Source organism: Anser anser (genome assembly GCF_964211835.1).
Source record: "Anser anser genome assembly, contig: HAP1_SCAFFOLD_133, whole genome shotgun sequence".
Classification (NCBI taxonomy): Eukaryota; Metazoa; Chordata; class Aves; order Anseriformes; family Anatidae; genus Anser; species Anser anser.
The window spans coordinates 47,623-67,941 of NW_028153510.1; the positions used below are offsets into that span (position 1 = coordinate 47,623).

The 20,319-nt window shown below is 51.2% G+C and overlaps 1 protein-coding gene across 1 annotated transcript; it reads left to right on the forward strand.

Annotated features, from left to right (window-relative positions):
* The first annotated feature begins 7,624 nt into the window (after nucleotides 1-7,624).
* On the forward strand, nucleotides 7,625-8,985 carry LOC310892047 (olfactory receptor 14C36-like). Its single transcript, XM_083854229.1, has one exon. It carries the CDS (start codon nucleotides 7,735-7,737, stop codon nucleotides 8,692-8,694), a length of 960 nt encoding a protein of 319 aa, XP_083710355.1. The 5' UTR covers nucleotides 7,625-7,734; the 3' UTR covers nucleotides 8,695-8,985.
* The last annotated feature ends 11,334 nt before the right edge of the window (nucleotides 8,986-20,319 follow it).

Genomic DNA, 20,319 nt, shown 5'->3' on the forward strand with positions numbered 1-20,319 from the left:
ATAGGCACCTTAATGCGAATTACTGAGCCACAATAGCTCCTTAGTGGAGATGGAGGACAGGCAGGAGCTGTTCAGATGCAAACATCTCATGAAATTTGTAGCTGATCCTCTGCGAGTCAGGTGGAGGCATACGTCCTTTGGGTAACTGAAACGGCAGCAGATGCCACATGTAGGACAACTGAACCTGTCCCTACCCCTTATGTGCAGGGCAGCCTGCAGAGGCTGTCAGCAGAGCAAAAGGAGTCATGTGTCACAGGGAGAGCTAAACCTATTCTGTTCTCTTCTACATGACCCTTGGCTGTAATGGCTGTTGTGTCTCCGACATCTCCACAGGGCCTCAGCTCTCACCAGCAAGGTCTCCCTGCCCTTTGTGCCTTGAGGCAGGACTCTGCAGGGGTACAACAGGTGGGTGGGGACAAAATCAGTGGTTACTTTGCAAACTACACCCTTAACAGTTCATGGGACCTTAGGGCGTGCATCCACGGGTACAGGGAGAGTGTTCTGGCCTGGAGGTACTGGTTCCTTATGATCCCAGGAAGGAATCGGACAGCAGCATTCAGATACTGTAAGGGATCATTTAACTGCTCTTAGAGCTAAGACTGTAAGGAGAGAAGACTATAGATGACCTATTGAATTTGGTGTGACTTCATTCTAGACACAGTACTCCACTGTTAGTTGCAGCTCCCCATTAGACATTTGCACTGACCCTATGGGATTATTAAAGGGTGAGCGAGTTTTGCTGATCAGTCCTTGGCTCTCCAGTTAATGAATCAGCATATATGTGGTAATCAGGGAGTCTCGGATAGTGCCATATTGCCACTGGTGCACCATTTGGGTAGCTACTGGGACTTCGACCCTGAGCAACCCCACAACTGAAGGATCCTGTGAGGGACCGGGCAAGGTAGAAAACTGTTTAATGTGCATAAATCACCATAAATCACCTCCAGCATGGCCAATTCCATCAGATACAGGCTGCCTCTCTCCCTGGTGATCCATTTGCCTGGGTGGCAGACAACATCTTCCTTGAAGGGATACCTTTCCTTTACACCTGACAGGAGTTGCCTCAAGAGAGTGAGGGTTTGTGCCCCCTTTCCAACTGCTTTGTCAATGCCCCCTTCCCTGGGGAGGTATCCAGCTGCTTGGCTTCCCTGCCCTCTAATTCCAGGCTACTGGCCCTGTTATCCCTGTATCAGAGCAGCCAGGTGACAATGTGCTGGCCTACATGATGGCTGAAATCTTTTCGCACATCTCACAGCTCTCCAAGGAACAGTGATCAGGTGCTTACTGATGATTTTATGATATCTCACTCTTCATCCACGTGTTCCTCTGATGGCCCTACTTGGGAGTAGCCTGCCTCATCTTCTTCTTCCTCCTTCCCTCTATGAGTAGGAGCTTCTTTCCTTGCTAAACAAGCTGATTTTGTTTTTTTCTCACGTATACATATGACTGATACAGGCACAGTTTGGTTCTGTGGCTCAGTCACAGGGATTGGAGTTGTGTAGATTGCAACTCAGTAAGCAAAGGCCAAGCCCCAGCACTTTGCAGTTATTTCTGTCTCTTTGGAATTGCCAGGGTGATGACACTCCTTTTTCAAGCATTCAGTGATTATTTTTTTTAGGATTCTGCACTTGTTCATGGGTGAAGTAACAAAGCATTGCAGGTGTCTACAGTTCTAGGTGCCTGCCCATATCCTCCAACATTCCCTGCCACTCACAATTATCCTGCCTCAAGGCACATCCCTGTGTGGCATTCTAGAAATAGGTTACCCTAACCTTAAACAAAACCTGAAACACATTCAGGAGAAATAAGAATAAGAAGAAGTTGGTTTGAACATCCCAAGGATATTGAAAGTTTTGAAGAGCTATTGTAACTAGCCTGGAGGAGAAAGGGGGAGGTGAAGGAGAAAGGGAAAGGGAAGAAGTGGGGAAAAGAAGTGTCCCCCCTCATCCATCCCATAGATTGGCTCCCCGAGGAGAAAAGGTAACAACTGTTAATTATGAATAGTTTCTGGGAGATGGTTCCTCAAGTATGGAGGTGACAGCAATGCTGAGTACAACTACCAGATTAGTCTCATGACCAGCAATTTTATCACAACATAAGGCAGTGTTAGGCTGTAGAGTAAACTAATAACCATAAACCAGCCCCCAAAAAGGATAAACAGCACAACAGGGAACACGCACAGTATGTAATGTGCTATCCAACACAATTCTGAGGGCAAACAGAGCTACTACATCGAGATAAAAACAAAATAAACATTGTGGCCATCAACCATGAAGGTGTTAGAATGCTTATAACAGGTTTATTTTAACATGATCCAGTCATAGTTGTCATTATCTCAATCCTTTGGTCCCCACGCAGGATCCATTTGGGAAGGACGGCATTCCATGGGAGGGACGCAGGGGCAGAGATTGACCGTCAAGGAGCGGTGGAGACAAGTGTCATGGACTGACTGCAATCCCCCTTTCCCTGTTCCACTCAGGGGAAGGAGATAGAAGAGTGTGGATAGGGGGAATGGTGTTTTTAGTTTGCTTGTAATTCCTCACAGTTGTAGTCCACCAGTGATAGGCAATAAATTATATTAGTCTGCCTATGCTAAATCTGTCTTGCCCCGATGATAACTGGTGCCCATGAGGATGTTCGGTGGGTGACCTCCTATTCTACCTGAACCCTTGATCTCTTTTCATCATATTTCTCCCCCTTTTCCTTGTAGGTGTGGAAGTGAAAGAGCAGTTGCTGTGGAGTTCACCTGCATAGCCGGGTAAAACTACCATAGCAGAGATATAGGAAGGGTTCAGCACCAGGATTGTGGCCATTCAGGGATGGCATCTCAGCATCCAGGACATGCTCTGCCAGCCTGGTGGAACAGGAGGGAAGGAACAGAGGTTCCCCTGAAGGAGAGCAGTACAAGGGGAAGGCTTGATTTCCAACTCAGGCATGGCTGGAACATTCCTGAGAGGCCTGTGGGAGCTGCAGGCCACACCAGGCTCTGGGACACCAGAGGTCTTTCCTCCCAGAGACAGATTCCAAAGAGGCACCAGCTCCCAGGGGAACCTGGCCCTGGATTGTCCCCCATCACGATGAGGCTGAGCCATGCCTAGTGGATCCCTGGGGCTCAGGGCAGCCCTAGCATCAGGACCAAGGAGTCGTGGTTGCTGCAACGTCCCCTGAGCCCATTGGAATCCTCAGGCAGGGCTCTTGAAGCAGACACTTGTCCTGCCCAGCTCCCCAAAACAGCCCAGGGCTTGCAGCTTGGGACAGCTGACAGCCCCTGGGACACCCCTTGGGAAGGGGTTCCTGACACCCTCACCTTTGGAGAAGAGCTGCAGGAGCACTGGAAACAGGGAAGTCAGGTTGGAGGTGATGGTCACACTCCAGCAGCCATCCATCTCGCATGCTGCTGGCCCTCAGCTCACGACAAGGGATGCCCGCCCTGGCTCCTCAACCACAGCTCCTCTGCAAGGTGCCCCTGCTCCTCCGCCCGTCAGCGAGGGTCGCCCAGTGCAACCTTGCTGCCTGCTGCCCCCACTCCTGGCCACAGAAGGACAGCGGTGGGGAGCACCCAAGCAGTGCCCAGCAGGGACCAGGCCTTGCAGGGAAGTGCCGGCACTGCCGCTGCTCCAGTGACGATATCCTGGTGATGCAGTGCATCCATCCCCCTGTGACATCCGCACGTGTCATTTGGAGGCCTGGGAGGTCAGCAGCATGGAGATGGCACAGCTTGGGAGAGTGACGAGAGATTTCCCTTCTTGTCCTGAGAAACAGTCACCTCCCTTCTGCCCAGTTCTTTTCCACAGGATCCTGACAAATCCACCAGGAACATCTTGAAATGGTGAAAAAGGCCACGGAATAAAGGATGTGGAGCGCTGGAAAAGTCACCCCTGTGTTCCTGCTCCAACACGCCTGTGCTCTTGGAAGCCCTTCCAGGAAGGTGGGTTTTGAGGCTTGTCCTGGGCCTGGGCTTTTTTCAAAAGATGGGAGCGAAGGCAGCTCGGTATGCGAAGACAGCCCCTCGGTATGCCTGAACTCCTCTTCAATGCATGTCGCTCACTTGGAGAAGTAGGATGTGTTATATGGAGGGAATTGCAGCACATGCCAGTGCCTTCCTTCCCGGACATCTCACGGGGCTCTGAGATTTGAGAAGGCCTCAGCAACATCCCCCAGTCTGCCATGCAGGAGGCAGAAGTAGTACACGAGGGAATGGCAAACATACTCTCAGCACCTCATGGCAAGGGAAAGGGGTAGGGCAGTGCAGCAGACGAAGGGGAGAGTAGGGAGAACAGCTTGGGACAGATGCAGTGCACTCCTTAAGGCTGACGCAGCTTCCTTACGGTGGGGATTCAGCTCCTCCTGCCTGTGCCCCACGCTGAGGGCATTGGGGCACATCTGGGCTGCAGCACCTCAGCTGTGGCACAAGGGCCAAACTCAGCCTTGTCCCAGATCTTGTGCCCAAGCATGGGCATGCAGAGGCTTTCCTTCACAGCAGAGACCTGCTGCCGTGGATGGCAGATGGCCATGGGAGGATGAAATGAGGGGCCCGAAGCAGAGCACGCCCTGGTGTTCCTGAGGCCAGAAGGAAACAGGCCTGGGCTGTGGCGCCCTGACAGCAGAGGGCCTTTTGTGGTGTTGGTGCAGCCCTGAGGGCCAGTGCTGGAGCTGGGGCTGATCTCCAGGCAGGAGAAGGGGCTGCTGCCAAAGTCCTTGCCTATGGGCGTCCTGTGATCCAGGGACACAGAAAAAATCACTGGGCTGTGTCTTGACTGAGTAAAGGATGGGGGTAAGAAGCAGCAGCAGTGTTTGCAAACACAAGTGGAAACCCCGGTGTGATGTGCCTCATGTCCATGCACTGCCTGCCTCTACTGCATAGAGGAGGGACAGACCTTGGCTTGCTGCAGCCCTGGGAAGCGGCCACTTGCTCATAAGCACCAGATCTGTCGGAGATGCCATCGGGGTGCCCGTTAAGTACCAGCTATGAATGGCCAGAGCTGTCCTGTGGGTCCTGTGCTGCCCGTGTCAGCTGCATGCTCCAGCGGTGCTGGGCAGCGTTGGCATCTCAGGTAGCACTGCAGGCCTGGAATTGGCTATTACATGGAGCAGCTGCCCTGAACGAGGTTAGGCAATGTAGGGATGTCCGTGAGACAAGTGCCGTTACAGTCACTGGAGATGGAGGGAAAACCAGATGGAGAAGAGGGAGAGAGAGACTCAGGTCTCCCTGTGGCACAGCTCTCCATTGGGTCAGGTGGATACCTCTACAGGCTGCCCTGAGCCTACTGAGGAGGGACAGGTTTAGTTGTCCTAAATGTGTGCATTTGCTGTCACTTCAGCTGGCCAAAGGCATTCCCCACCAGCTCCAAGGGGATGCCCCCAGGTGCTGCCCTGTCCCTCAGGGTTCCTCCATGAGAGCTTGCAGATACCTGCACGTCCCTCTGCCCCCTGACATGTCACCAGGTGTTTGCAGCCCCCTGATTGCCTCCATCTCCATTAATGATGTTGGAGCTGAGAAAAGGAGCTCACCTGCAGGTGCCCATGTGGTGTACATTAAAGGGAGGGCAGAGGAATCCCAGCTCCTGTGGGTCTGGGGCAGGCACGGGTATGAGCTGAGCCCCGTTCTAGTCCCAGGACTAAAACCCTGAATGAGATGCCTTAACTGACTCTGCTGAATCCCTTCCCTGAACAGGGGATAAAGAAGATGATTCCCTGACTTTGTCTGGATGCCCAAACTGATAATGGGACAAGAAGATGTGATTGTTACACTTAATTGGTTTTCTGTTAGGAGAAATGAGCATGCTGTCGAGAAGCGTGTGCCCAGGGGAGGGAGGGAACCCCAGGGATCCCTTCAGGCTGTTTCCCAGCAGGTTCCCCTGCAGACTCAGGGCCATGGGCAGGGAGCCTGGTGGGGGGCAGAGCAAGGGAGGCCTTGGGCTGGGCCTGTGCTGCTGAGCTGGGCCGGGCTCCTGGGCCCAAGGGGAGCTCCTGGCAAGCGGGCAGCGCTGCAGAGAGCCAGCTCTGCCCAGGAGCAGCTCCTCTGCCCAGCGCAGCAGGGCTGGGGGCACTGCCTGCAGAGACAGAGTGGGTAAAGGCAGGCAGAAGTGGCAGGATGCACAGAGCTCGCTGGGGGAGAACACTTGCCAGCCCTGACCCCGGTAAGTCTCTGGCTGGAGGGCAATGCAGCCGCAGCTCCTGGAGGAAGGAGAAGCCGCGGGTGCAGGCAGGGGTGCCCAGGGCTGTGGTGCAGAGCAGGGTCCCTGCTGTGCCCCAGGGGCTGTGTGCCGGGGCAGGGCCTCTGCCGCCTGCCAGGCTCAGCACTCAGCCTGCGCGGGGAGCTGCCCAGGGCGCTGCGGGGAGAAGCTGCGGGTGGCAGGAGCCCCCCCGGCAGGGCAGGGTCCTGCTGCTGGCGGGAGGCTGCTGCCTGGGGCAGCCTGCTCACAGCTCCAAAGCACAACTGGGATGTATCTAAGGTGAGAAGACAATCAGGGGTTAGATACTTTAGGCTCAGCTTTCCAGACTATTTGCTTTCAGTTTTCTCGTCTTTGTCGCTGTGGGAATAGAAATAGAGGCTGCTATTTCCCAGAAGAGGCTGATATGCCTAAGCCTTCCCACTGAGGGTTACAAGGACCCCCAACAAGTCCCTTGCCTGCCCCTCAGCCCAGAAAAAGCTCCACCACCACACGTGCAGTGCCAGCAGGGTCTGTGTGACCTGGTCTCTAGGACGTGCCCCCAGCGAGCTGCCCCTGGGCAGAGCCCTGCTGCCAGGAGGTGTCTGCAGGGCAGAGCTGAGCACCCAGCGGGTGGGATGGGGGCTGTGACCTGCAGGCAGGAGGCGTGGGGACAGAGACCCAGCTGCAGGCAGGGACAGCTGCAGGCAGCAGAGCCTTGGTCAGGGAGTGAGAGGGAGCTGCTCCCAGAAACTCCATGGCAGAGGGGATTCAGGCACCTCCCTGCCATCCCTGCACTGGAGACGCCTTCCCCTGAGCAGCTGCATGGTCTGCTCTTCCATCCAGTAAAGCCACTACCCCCACAACCATGGAGTCTTTCAACGTTATTCCCTTGGCTGTCCAATCTTCAGGACAAGAGGTCACCCCAAATGCCCAGCTCTCACTCTCATTCTTGGCTTCTTCAGCAGAAGCAATGGGGCATTTCTTTGTGTTTCCCCTCCCATCCATCCTGCCCTTACTATTCTCCTCAGACTCTGGGCAGTGGGATTAAAGCCAGATCTCAAACACCAGAGTACTGAGTCCTGCTCTGGAGGTGTATCCCTGGGAGCAAAGTGCCAAAGTTGTTCTAGGCAATATGGCTCTGGGCACTCTGGTGCGTAGGGCTGGGAAATGAGCTGGCTCTATTCAGCTCACTCTGGTTTAAGGACATCCAGCGGTGTCCCTGGGGTTATCCTGCTGGAGGATGTTGAACAGCCTCTCTGTGTTACAGGTGCACAGCATCTGAACCAAACTATGAGTTTCAGAATGGGTCACCAGCTTTCCCAGGTACCCACTGCTGCAAAGCAGGGCTGAGTCCTAGAGAACTCATGGGCAGAGGCTGCTGCTCCAAACAGCACTCAGCCAACACGAAGCAGAGCTCCAGCCAGAGAAGAGAATGAAACTGCTGCTGAGAATGCGTTTGTGTAGGTGAGTGAGAAAGGAAGAGTGTTGCTGAAAGTACAGAGCTCTGCTCAGAGAAGTCTGCCCTAAGTTCTCTGTGTCCTTTTGTCTTTGGACAGGCTCCGAGGCCAAGAGTCAGCACATGTCCAACAGCAACTCCATCAGTGAGTTCCTCCTCCTGCCATTCGCAGACACGCGGGAGCTGCAGCTCCTGCACTTCGCGCTCTTCCTGGCCATCTACCTGGCTGCCCTCCTGGGCAACGGCCTCATCCTCACCGCCGTAGCCTGCGACCACCGCCTCCACACCCCCATGTACTTCTTCCTCCTCAACCTCGCCCTCCTCGACCTGGGCTGCATCTCCACCACTCTCCCCAAAGCCATGGCCAATTCCCTCTGGGACACCAGGGCCATTTCCTATGCAGGATGTGCTGCACAGGTCTTTTTGTTCCTCTTCTTCATATCAGCAGAATTTTATGTTCTCACCGTCATGTCCTACGACCGCTACGTTGCCATCTGCAAGCCCCTGCACTATGGGACCCTCCTGGGCAGCAGAGCTTGTGCCCAGATGGCAGCAGCTGCCTGGGGCAGTGGGGTTCTCTATGCTCTGCTGCTCACTGCCAATACATTTTCCCTGCCCCTCTGCCAAGGCAATGCTGTGGACCAGTTCTTTTGTGAAATCCCCAAGATCCTGCAGATATCCTGTGCACACTCCTACCTGAAGAGTTTTTGGGTAGTTGTGACTGGTATCTGTTTAGCATCTGGCTGTTTTGTTTTCATTGTTTTTTCCTATGTGCAGATTTTCAGGGCTGTGCTGAGGATGCCCTCTCAGCAGGGCCGGCACAAAGCCTTCTCCACCTGCCTCCCCCACCTCTTTGTAGTCTCCCTGTTTATCAGCACTGGCTTTTTTGCTTCCCTGAAGCCCCCCTCCATCTCCTCCCCATCCCTGAACCTGGTGGTGGCAGTTCTGTACTCGGTGATACCTCCAACATCGAACCCCCTCATCTACAGCATGAGGAACCAGGAGCTCAAGTGGGCTATTAGGAAAGTGATTTCATGGACGTTTCTGAATAGTGAGAAATTTCCCCTCTTTTTCCAGAAATGACTTAACTTGGTACCTCCCCTCAGGCCTGGTCCTTCTTTCATTATCATTATTGTTATTCTTATCTTTGGTATCATTTGCATTTATTATGCTCTTAGAGTAATATTTCTTTTTCATCTTACTTCTGCTGAGGATCGACACTGCTCTATTTGCTCTTGAGGCTCTGTAAATATGTGTCTAACAGAAGGTCAGAGCTGACTCTTCCATAGCATCTGCAAAATAAAACGGGATCTCCACAGTGCACAGTCTGAAGCCTTGGCTCTTTTTTCAAGGTTGTTGCCAAGCTTTCCCGAAGCTTGTGCCGCTTTCCATCACCTATCAGACTCTTTCCATCATCTGTCAGTAGTCATGGTCATCCAGAGAGGTCCCAGATGACTGGCGACTTCCTAATGTGAAGCCCATCTACAAGAAGGTTTGTAAGGAGGACCCGGGGAATTACAGGTCTGTCGGCCTCACCTCAATGCCAGGAAAGGTGATGGAACAGATCATCTTGAATGCAGTCACACAACGTATGTGGGACAACCTGGGGATGAGGCCCAGTCAGCATGGGTTCATGAAAGGCAAGTCCTGCCTGAACAACCTCATCTCCTTCTATGTCTGGGTGACTTGCGTGGTGGATGAGGGAAATCACGTTGATGCAGTCCACCTAGACTTCAGCAAGGCCTTTGACACGGTCTCCCATAGCATTCTCCTGGAGAAGTTGGCAGCCCATGGCTTGGACAGGTACACTCTTTGCTGGGTTAAAACTGGCCGGACTGCCGGGCCCACAGAGTAGTGGTGAACGGAGTGAAATCCAGCTGGTGACTGGTCACTAGTGGTGTTCCACAGGGGTTGGTGTTGGGGCCCATGCTCTTTAACAGCGTTATTGATGATTTGGATGAGGGAATTGAGTGCACCCTTAGTAAGTCTGCAGATGACAACAAGGTGGGGGGAGGTGTCGATTTGCTGGAGGATAGGAAGGCTCTAGAGGTGGACCTGGACATGTTGGATCGATGGGCAGAGGCCAATGGGATGAGGTTCACCACGGCTAAGTGCCGCGTCCTGCCCTGTGGCCACAACAACCCCATGCAGTGCTACAGGCTTGGGGCAGGCTGGCTGGAAAGCTGTGCAGAGGAAAAGGTTGGATGTAGTACTTAGGGACCTGGTTTAGTGAGTGATATTGGTGGTAGGGGGATGGTTGGACCAGATGATCTAGGAGGTCTATTCCAACTTTAATAATTCTATGATTCTGTGCTTCTTACGATACAGAGCCACACGTCCACGGTTTCCTGGTGCTTCACCAAGCCTAGGAAGTGGCTGAGGAAGAACTGGTGCCCTATATTCTCCAGCCCTTAATGCAACCATCTTTCTAGTTGGGTGCCATCGAAAGCAATGCCTGTGCCCTGTGTCTGGGCTTTGACTGATGGAAACAGGGCCCAGCAGCCATAGCAGTTTGCTGCTGTTCCTCTGGCTGTGTCTAGCACATGGCCGTGAGACAGTCTCCCCCAGTCTGTGTGAGCTGAACCTGAGCCCAGAAGTCCTCAGCAAGTCCTCAGCTTGGGTCCTCCCCAAGGACTGGAGTGTAGTTGTGACCACAGGAAGGACGAACCCTCTCCTTGGGCCTGTCCATAGCTGGATGCCTTTGCATGCTCCACAGGAAAAGGGAGCATATTGATAACATGCTAACACCCCTTTCACAATCTCTGTGTCTGTATGAGCATCAGAAAATGTCCCTCAGTCCTAAGATCCAGCAAAGCCCAGCTTCTCCTTTCATCAGGAACCTGCAGAAATTCTCTCAGAATTTCCGACACTCTTGTGCACACAGGAAAAACACACACGTGCATGCAGAAACATACACTCTCATACACACAAAGATGTGCACACATGGCATGGACACAGCTGACCACACACAGAGCAACTCCAACAGGGAACAGCACCTTCACAGCCACCACACCACCAGCAGCACACACAGAGCCATGAGCAACACACCTGGACCCATCCCATTCCCCACCTCAGCCTGATCTGCTCTGAAGGTCACCAGTGCTCCACGCATCCCCAGCAGCAATTACCCATGGGTGCAGACGCACACATGGCTATGTGGTTCCATAATTGTATGATTCACCCCTAACACACCCAGGAGTGAGCACACTCACACAGCAAATAGCCAGCAACAGAGGTGAATAAGAAGGCAGGACAGTGATCAGGCACAGGGCCTGAGCAGACCAGCCCTGACCAGCCCCATATCCACATGCAGCTGGCCCCTTGCATCCCTCTCCCCTCCTCTTCCACAGGATTCTTCCTCCTTGAGACACTTTAATCCCTTCCTTTCTTACATGCAGTGCCCTGCTCAATTACCAGTGCTCACCAATCACATTTTCCCCCACTGATCCCTAGTTTGCTATACCTGTACCCGCATTTGGTAATTCAGATACCATTGCCTACATCATCTGGGCCTCTAACAGGCAGGAGAGGTCGACATGTCAAAGATTTGCTCTGTGGCAGGAGTGAGGGGTGGCATGAACAGTCCTGAGCAGGGATGGTTTTATGGTAACCGGGCTCCATGCAGGACTGAAAATCGTCATTTTATGGCTGTAGGCCTGAGTATTGCCTCCATTTTTTTTAACCATTTCAAACATTTCACTTCAATCAGCACACTTCAATCAACTGAAATGACTGAACACTTCTAATACAATGTTTGAATTGTCCCATGACATCTTTTTTTTTTTTTCTTGGATGTTTATTACAGCAAAAGAAAAAATACCAATCTTCCCCTGTACTTGCATTGCCAGAACTCTGTCTCTTATGCACCGCACTTCATCTCCCCAGTCTTTCAGGTATTTCCACCTGGCTTTGTGAAACAGACCGTGTTGGAAGTAACCTTTCCAGCAGACTGTCTGGACATGTGCAGTTTCCATTCTTCTCCAGATTCCCCTCCCCTCACTCTTTGATCATTCAGATACCTCTCACCTACACAGTTGGTTCTCAGAACTTGAGGGATCTCAAGCTTGCCCATATTTCAGTTTTCTACCTCATCATCCCTACAGACAACTCTGTAATTGCATTTCTATTCATCATTTCCTGCCCATGTCAAACATTTCTTGTATAGTCATCCCTTGTGGAAGTTGCACCTCATTGGAGGCAACTTGGATTTGGCTCACTGTTGAGGACTGTGGGGTTTGCTTCTTTGTTGTAACATGTTAATAACAACGACATCAAAAACTGTGCCTGTGTGCAGCCAGTTGTCTGAAGAAAGGAGGTGGGACTTGGTGAAAAGATGCTGTCACATCCAGCTGCAGACTTCAGTGGAGAAGTCTGGTGTAAGGCAAAGTGATGCAAGTCCCAGGTGTCTGATGAGAGAAGTGGTGGGGATGGGGAGCTGAGCAGCAAGGTTGTCCATAGGTTGTCCATACAGCAGCAAGGTTGTCCATACAGTCTAGGACTTCAATGGACTGCCTTTCCACCTATACAGACCTCCTTAGGAGGCACATTGGATTCATGACAACTAGAGAATGATGCTATCAGTTCTTCTGAAAACTCTAAACTAATGGAAACTAATCTTAAATAAGGAAAATGCTCTTAGTGAAGTGGTCATTGAAAACTTCCTCTTTAAACTGCATTCTTGAAACCTCACTAATTAATTGTACAAGTCTGGAAGACTGGATGAAAATGACTGAATTGTAATGAGCCCCATGGTGCATTTGGTGCTGAGTCCATAAACTTCAGGTAGTGATAAGAGAATGATGTAACTGCAGGAGAAGTTAAAGTCAGAAGGAGACTTTGAAGTGTGTGGGAGTATTAATGGGCCCCAGTGAGGATCATTACTGACAAAGCCTCCCTATGGACTTGTTAGAGCAGACAATGGGAGGCCATGATTGCAGGTAGGCAAAGGCACTGGGCAGGAGACTGATGCTGAGTAAAGGCCTTGGTTTGTTTGGTGAAGCACAAAGGCCAAGCCCGGACCCCCAGCCCCTGGGAAGGGAGGTTCTGTCGCCACAGGCTGTCCTGCGCTGTCTTATCCCTTCCCGCTTTTCCCTGCAGGCTGTAGGCACCCACCTTGCTTCTCCTCTTTGCTCTCATCCAGGCATTTCCTTACTTTCACTGATGTCTCCCCACCCTCCATGGCAGTTGCTTGAAACACAATGGCATGGGCTGACCACAGACTCCTTCTGGGTGACCTCTGACACCACAGCACTACCCTTTCAGTGACATTTTCTCCTCCTCATGCCCAGTCGTAAACTTCCAAGAAGCACATTGCAGCAGCTTTTACTCTCTCCTGCTGTTTCCCACCACCAGAGAAAGCTCCATTATCAACAAACCACTTTTTTAGCAGATGTCCCAAGCCATCAGCCTTCTGGAGCCCTATGGCCTGACCAGACAGAAGAAACCTCACCATGATCTTCCAAGCCGTATTCCTGCTGTTGGCCTTCCAGCTTCTCAGGTAGATGTGACCAAGTTGTGTTCCTGTTGCTGGCCCACCATGTGCTCAGGCAGAAGGGATGTTATAACTCACACCAAGGCCTCTTCCTGCATGGGGCCTATCAGGCTCTCAGACAGAGGGCATCTCACAATCAATGTGCCAAGCAGGTGCCTTCTGCTGCCTTATCAGGGATGCTGGCAGGTGTAAGCGGAAAAGCACAGGTCTCAGCCAGGAGGCAAGGGCTGACACATCAGCTGCTTCAGGAAGCAGTCACCTCATAGGCCCTGTCCCCAGCCATGTTACTGCTGCTGGCCTGTCAGCTCCAGAGACTGAGGTGACCAGATGCTTCCTACTGGACTTTAAGTTTCTGAGGCACGACAGACCACATAAGAACACATTCACCCAGCACTCGCCTTGTGGGCCAGGACATGAGGACACAAAAAGTAAGCTTTTTAAATGAAATTTATTAATCAAATTTTCTAACACTTTTTTAAATACGGAAACATTCTTCACAGGATCTACTGTGTTCATAGTAAGACACGATGTATCTCTACCTCTGCCTGTCTCTCTTTTCTTCTTCCTCTCCCTATTATGTCTTCAGAGAGCTCTCCAATGGAAAGAGTCATTGAATCACAAAATAACTCATGTTGGAAGAGACCCCTGAATGTCATCCTCTTCAACTGTCCTGCTCAAGGCAGACTAAACTAGATGCGGTTGGTCAAGGGCTCCTCTGTGCTTGGCACCATCCAGAAAGGATCTGAAAGTGTGCTCCGTCCTGTAATTCAGAGAGTTAATAACGACATTCAGCAGTGCTGGCCCAAGTACTGCTCACTGAGGGATGGTGCTAGGAACTGCCTGACAGGAGAACTTTGCAGCACAGATGACAACTGCGCCTGAGTGTCCAGCCAAATTCCCACCCACAGCCTCATCCATTTGTTAAGTCCACATGGCACCAATCAGGCTGTAAGTAGTCTCCAGGAGATAATGTCAACAGCCTTGCCAAAGTGCAGGTAGACAGCATCCCTTCCTTTTCCCTCACCTATGGGTTCAGCAATCCCATTTTTGTCCTTCAAGTGCCCGGAGGTAGCTGTGGAAAAACTTGCCCCATCACCTTCCCAGGGATGGAGGTGAGGCTGACCAGCCTTAATTCTTCCCACCCTCTTTTTTCCTCTTCCGGAAGGCAGGTCTGATGTCATTCCAAGTCTCCAAAAAGCTTTCTAGTCCCCCTGGCACATTTGCTGACACAGTCCAGGAAGGCAGGGGAGGGTGGTGCAGGAGACAGGCAAGAACACACAAGTCCTACCCTTGTACACCCAAAGGCAGGGCATTGCAGTGGTTGTGGTGTCCCTCTGGCTCCTGCTGCCTCTCCCACAGGCTGGGAGGCACCTCAGCCCTGTGGTGCATTGCCCTGCTCTGCACTTGTCTGAGATACCCCGTGGCATGAGGAATGGACACATGGAGAGGGCATTTGTGCTCACTCATGTTCACCTCACATGCACACAATGTACACACTGAAGCCTCATCTATAGAGGGCACACATATGGACTTCTGACTTCTCCATTAAGCGTCCCTCTGTGGAGGAACAAACAACCTCTCTGAGCTGGGCTGAGAGCCAAAAAAGTCACCCAAGAAGTAACCAGGACAATATCCACCCCTTATTCTCTACTGTTTATATAATGACAGGTTCAGGACTTTCCAATACGTCTTCATTAATCAACACCCTGCAATTAAAACACGGATTTCATACCCTTAGTCTATGGGCCTACTCAGTGAAATGCCCATAAAATGTCCAATGAATCCATTTAGTTCATGAATTGGGTTCTATCTGTTGTTGTGGCCCCACAGGACAGGAGAAGACATATGTTACATGGAGTGAGAGGTCACCAACGCCAGCTCAGCTCAGGTCACTGCTGCACTTGCACTGCTTCTTGTGAGGCTCGTCTGCCATTGATTCGAGTGTTTCCTGCTATGGAACATGGCTGTGAGGTGCTTATCTGCCTGCTGAGTTAAACCACAGCACAGACCAGGCCGCAGAATCTGACATTGCAATGAACTCCTGCCGTCACCTCAGCTCCAGCCTGGGCTCGTCCACTGGCCACAGTCCCTTAGAGCTGTACCTGCTCTGACACAGCCGTATCCATGAGCCACAGTCCCTTCAGAGCTCTACCTACTGTGTCGTGGACTTACTGACTGCCACCAACACTTGCGGGTGTGCCTTCAGAGGTGTGGACTTATCCACGTGCCACATTCTCTTCAGAGATGTACATGCTCTAGTGAGTCCTTTTCCATTTCAGAAGGGTAATGTGGAGGTCAGGGCTGCAATGTAGAGATTCAATGCAGAGATGAAGCAAACAAAGGTGGGTCTGGGACATATTGGCTGATAGAGGACCATTAGGATTGGGCTTTGGAAGAAGTCTGATGTGTTGTGGGGAAACCACAGGTATCGGTAAATCCTCAGGAAGACAAAGTGTTTGAAGCCAAATCTAGTGAGGGTGGAGAGAAATCAGGAGAACTTGTGCAGTCGAAGGGTCAGAGTGAGCTGGGAATGTGAATGTGTGGTAAAAGTCTGCAGGGATGCAAGTACAGGTACAGGAAAAATTGGGAGAGGCTGTGGAGAGGGATGACAAAGGGCTCTAGTGGGGTTGGAGCCCCCCCAATGAAACCGGTATCCTTAGGGCTACAGCTGCAGCCTCTTCCACTGAGGCCCCACAGAGCCTGGCAAGTGTCCTACCAGTGTCCTGCACTCGGAATTGCACACCCCCACATCCCATTGGCCTTGCCAGAGCCCCGAGCAGCCAAGGAAGTACAGGATCCCCCTTCCCAGGGGATGCGCACAGGCCTTGGCCATCCCCCTTGGTGAAACACATCAAGGGCTTTCGGAGCAACTTCTCCATTTGATTTTCCACTTGTAACCAGTGCCTCTGATTTTCTTCTTCACCATCTCCCAGAGACAGGCACCTTGTCTGGTTATTTCTCTCGTGGTCTCTCCTGGGATGGCCCTCATCGGGGTTGGCCAACACCCTCAAACATCTTGGGGCTTCTGTTTTTTACTTCTTCAGACTTGCTTCAGGATCTGCAGTTCAGGAACTTGGCAGCAGAGGGCGAATCAACATGCAAAACTCCCTCACAAGCCAAGGCTCCGGACACAATTCTCCCGAAGTCTTCAGTTCTTATGGGGTTAATTAGGGAGATGCCAGGAGTCTCCTTAAATGGAGAGACTTCAAGAATAATAATAATGAAAAGTATAGGAAAAGATTTCTTCTTTCTGCTGTTTCTTTACTTGTCTGCCTACAGATAAAGTGATATCAACAATCTCCAACTGATATTGGTCCTGAATGTCTCCTAAGGGACTCTGAGCCCGTGGGGAAATCAAGACCCTTTCTGCCAGGCACCCTATGCACAGTTTCCATCCCTACCCCTCAGCCCCACTCTTTCCCTTATCAGCCACCTGGGACTGACAGCAGGTGTGAGAAGCTCTGAGATTTTTCATGAGTGTTGCATTGGAATGTTTTCCAGCCCCTTGGCACCAATTCCCAGCTGCTTTCCTTGGAGAATGAGCTACATGCAGGCACTGAAGGTAATGTCTTAATTGACAGCAATGACAAATAAAAGGCACAGTCTGGTCAAAAATAAAAGACACTCTTCAGCTCTATATTAAGCCCATATTTCCTCTACTTAGTCCAATTTCCACAACGGAGAACCTTAGAGAAATGAAAAATATTTTTTGTGAGTGTCAAGCACACATTTCAAGGCCACCAAAACCACTCCTTTCCCAGGACTTCATTTCCTGATATTCGCTTTTTGGAATCAGAGAGTCACATGCTGAAATCCTGAGCTCTCTTGTTTTATGGAGGGAAGCCAAGAGACAAAACAAATGAAATGCACTAACTTTCAGAATATTTAGGCTTGTCTATGAATTCTCATCCAAATTTGCACCCATTTTCCCAAACATATTCTTTCCCAAAACTTTGAATGGTGAAACTCTGTTCCAAGGACATGCGTGTATTGGCACATTGCACATCTCCATTTCAGATCTAAATGGAGCAGAAAGCAATTAGGGTTAGAGGGGTTGGATTGATCCTGCCTTTAGCTCTTTGCTGTTGACCAATGGCCACATGTGCTAGGACTTCCCTTTCAACCTTCCTCTTTATGAGCTGGCCAAACCTTTATGGGGTGTACAGTTGCATAGCACCATGGCTCTCCAAGTGCCAGACTGCAAGCAATACCCAGAAACCCAGAGCACAGCCTTAGAAAGAGGCCCAGAGCACAGCTGAGGAAGGCAAATGTGACTCCTACCTTGCACGAAGGCAAGACAGGTCCCAGGGAACTAGAGGCCGGACAGCCTTTCCTCAGATCCTGGGAAGGTGATGGAGCAGCTAATCCTGGCAAATGTTTCCAAGCACATGGAGGACAATAAAGTGATCAGGAGTGGTCAGCATGGATTCACCAAGGGTCTCTTGTGACTTTAACAACTTGATAGCCTTCTCCAATGAAAAGACTGCCTTGGTAAATGAGGGGAGAGCAGGGGATGCTGTCTGCCTTGTCTTCCGAATGCCTTTTCACATGTCTCCCATAAGATCCTGGTAGAGAAGCTGATGAAGTCTGGGCAGGATGAGGAGAAATGTATTGAAAAGTTTCTGCACAGCTGGGCTCACAGTCCTGTGGCACGCAGTCTAGTTGGAGATCAGTCACAAGCAGGACACTGTGGGGGCAATATTGGGTCCTATCCTGTCCATTCACACCTCAGCCATTCTTTAATTCGGTGATCCTGTGTGGATGATATGGACTGGAATTTTGCTAAACATCTGGGTTTGGAGTGTTGTGACTAGATATACACACTCCAGCTGGAGGTTGTTCACTACTGTGCAAACAGGGAGTCAATACTAGACCAGTATTATTTAACAAGTTTATTAATGATCTGTACAATGGAGCAAGTTGGCAGATGATATGAATCTGAGAGCAGTGGCTGACACATCAAATGGTTGTGCTGTCATTCTGAGGGACCTCGGCAGGCTGGAGAACTGGGCAGAGAGGAACCACATGAAATTCAACAAAGTGAAATGCTCCTGCAGGAATAACAGTATGCACCAAGACATTGCTTGGGGACAACCAGCTAGAAATCAGCTTGGTAGAGAAGGACCTGGGTTTTCTGGTAGTCAACAAGATGAACAGGTGCTAGCCATGTGGAATTACATCAAAGAAGGCCACCAGCACCCTGGACTTCATTATTACGAACCTTGCCAGTACATTCAGGGAGTTGGTCCTTCCTCTCTACTGACTTCTGCTGAGACCAAACCCAGTGTGCAGTGTCCAGTTCTGGGCTCCCCTGTGCATGAAAGACCTGGATGTAGTGCAGTAAGTCCAGCAGAAGCCAAAAAGATCATTAAGGGACCAGAGCGTCTTCAGATGAGGAGAGGCTGAGAGAGCTGGAGTGTTCAGCCTGGAGAAGAGAAGGCTCGGGGGAGCTTTTTATCAAAGAATCATGGAATGGCTGAGGTTGGAAGGGACCTCTGAATATCATTTAGTCTAATCCCCTTGCCAAGCAGGATCACCTAGAGCACATTGCACAGGATGGCATCCAGGCCGATTTTGAATATCTCCAGTGAAGGACACTCCACAACCTCTCCGGGCAACGTGGTGCTTTGTCACCCTCACAGTAAAGAAGTGCCCTCTCATACTCAGCTGGAACTTCCTGTGCTTCAGTTTGTGCCCGTTGCCTGTAGTCCTGTTGCTGGGCACAACTGAAAACGTCTGGTTCCATCCTCTCGACACCCTCCCCTCAGATATTTATACACATTGATGAGGTCTCCCCTCAGTCTTCTCTTTTCCAGGCCAAACAGGCCCAGCTCTCTCAACCTGTCCTCATATGACAGGTGCTCCAGTCCCTTCATCCTCTTTGTAGACCTCCTCTGGACTAGCTCCAGCAGTTCCAAGTCCCTCTTTTACTGGGGAGCTCAGAATTGGACAAAATACTCTAGGTGTGGCCACGTTAGGTAAAGACCTGATGGGAGGAATTAAGACAAGGCAGCCTGATTCGTCTCTGTGGTGCCCAGGAACAGGACATGAGGCAATGGGCACCAAATGAAACACTGGTAAAACCTCCTGAACACAGGAAAGCACTTCTGTACTGTGAACTTGGTTGATGAGTGGCACAGGTTGCTCAGAGATGTTGTGGAGCCAACATAGCTGGAGATATTCAGAACCCATCTGGACATGGACATGGGCCTGGACAACCTGCTCAAGCTGGCCTTGCTTGAGCAATGGGGTTGCCCAGGCAATCTCCAGAGCTCCCTTCCAACATCAAACTTTCTGTAGTTCTCTGATACCCGGCAGTGTTTCTGGAAACTTTTCCGTGGCACCTCAAACCAGTCTGAGTCCTGGTGCCCATGGAACAGAGTTTGCTTTTAGGATGACTTCACTCACTAGGTAACCCTGATGAACAGAGATTACAAAAGCAGGCAGTGTCTCAACTCACAGCAGTGTTCCCAGGTCCTGACTCCACTGACCAGCTCCTTCTTCGTTGAGGATTATGAGTTCATAGAATCATAGAATATCCCGAGTTGGAAGGGACCCATAAAGATCATCGAGTCCAACTCCTGGCACCACACAGGTCTACCCAAAATTTTAGACCATGTGACTAAGTGAAAAGTCCAAACACTTCTTAAACTCCAACAGGCTTGGTGCAGTGACTACTTCCCTGGGGAGCCTGTTCCAGTGTGTGACCACCCTCTCAGTGAAGAACCTCTTCCTGATGTCTAGCCTAATCCTCCCCTGCCTCAGCTTGACACCGTTACTGCGGGTCCTATCACTGGTGACTAAGGAGAACAGATCGGCGCCTGCCCCTCCACTCCCCCGCGTGAGGAAGCTGTAGACTGCAATGAGGTCTCCCCTCAGCCTCCCCTTTTCCAGGCAGAACAGGCCAAGTGACCTCAGCCGCTCCTCATATATCTTCCCCTCTAGGCCCTTCACCATCTTCATCGCCCTCCTCTGGACACTCTCCAACAGTTTAATGACCTTTTTGTACTGTGGTGCCCAGAACTGCACACAGTACTCGAGGTGAGGCCGCACCAGCGCAGGGTAGAGCGGGACAATCACTTCCCTCGACCGACTAGCAATGCCTTGCTTGATGCACTCCAGGATACAGTTGGCCCTCCTGGCCACCAAAAGGCCCACCAAGGCCACCAAAACCACTCCTTTCCCAGGACTTCATTTCCTGATATTCGCTTTTTGGA

Bases quoted from the DNA above. Each gene is read 5' to 3' on its own strand.
- LOC310892047 (XM_083854229.1), top strand. From the start codon at position 7,735: ATGTCCAACAGCAACTCCATCAGTGAGTTCCTCCTCCTGCCATTCGCA.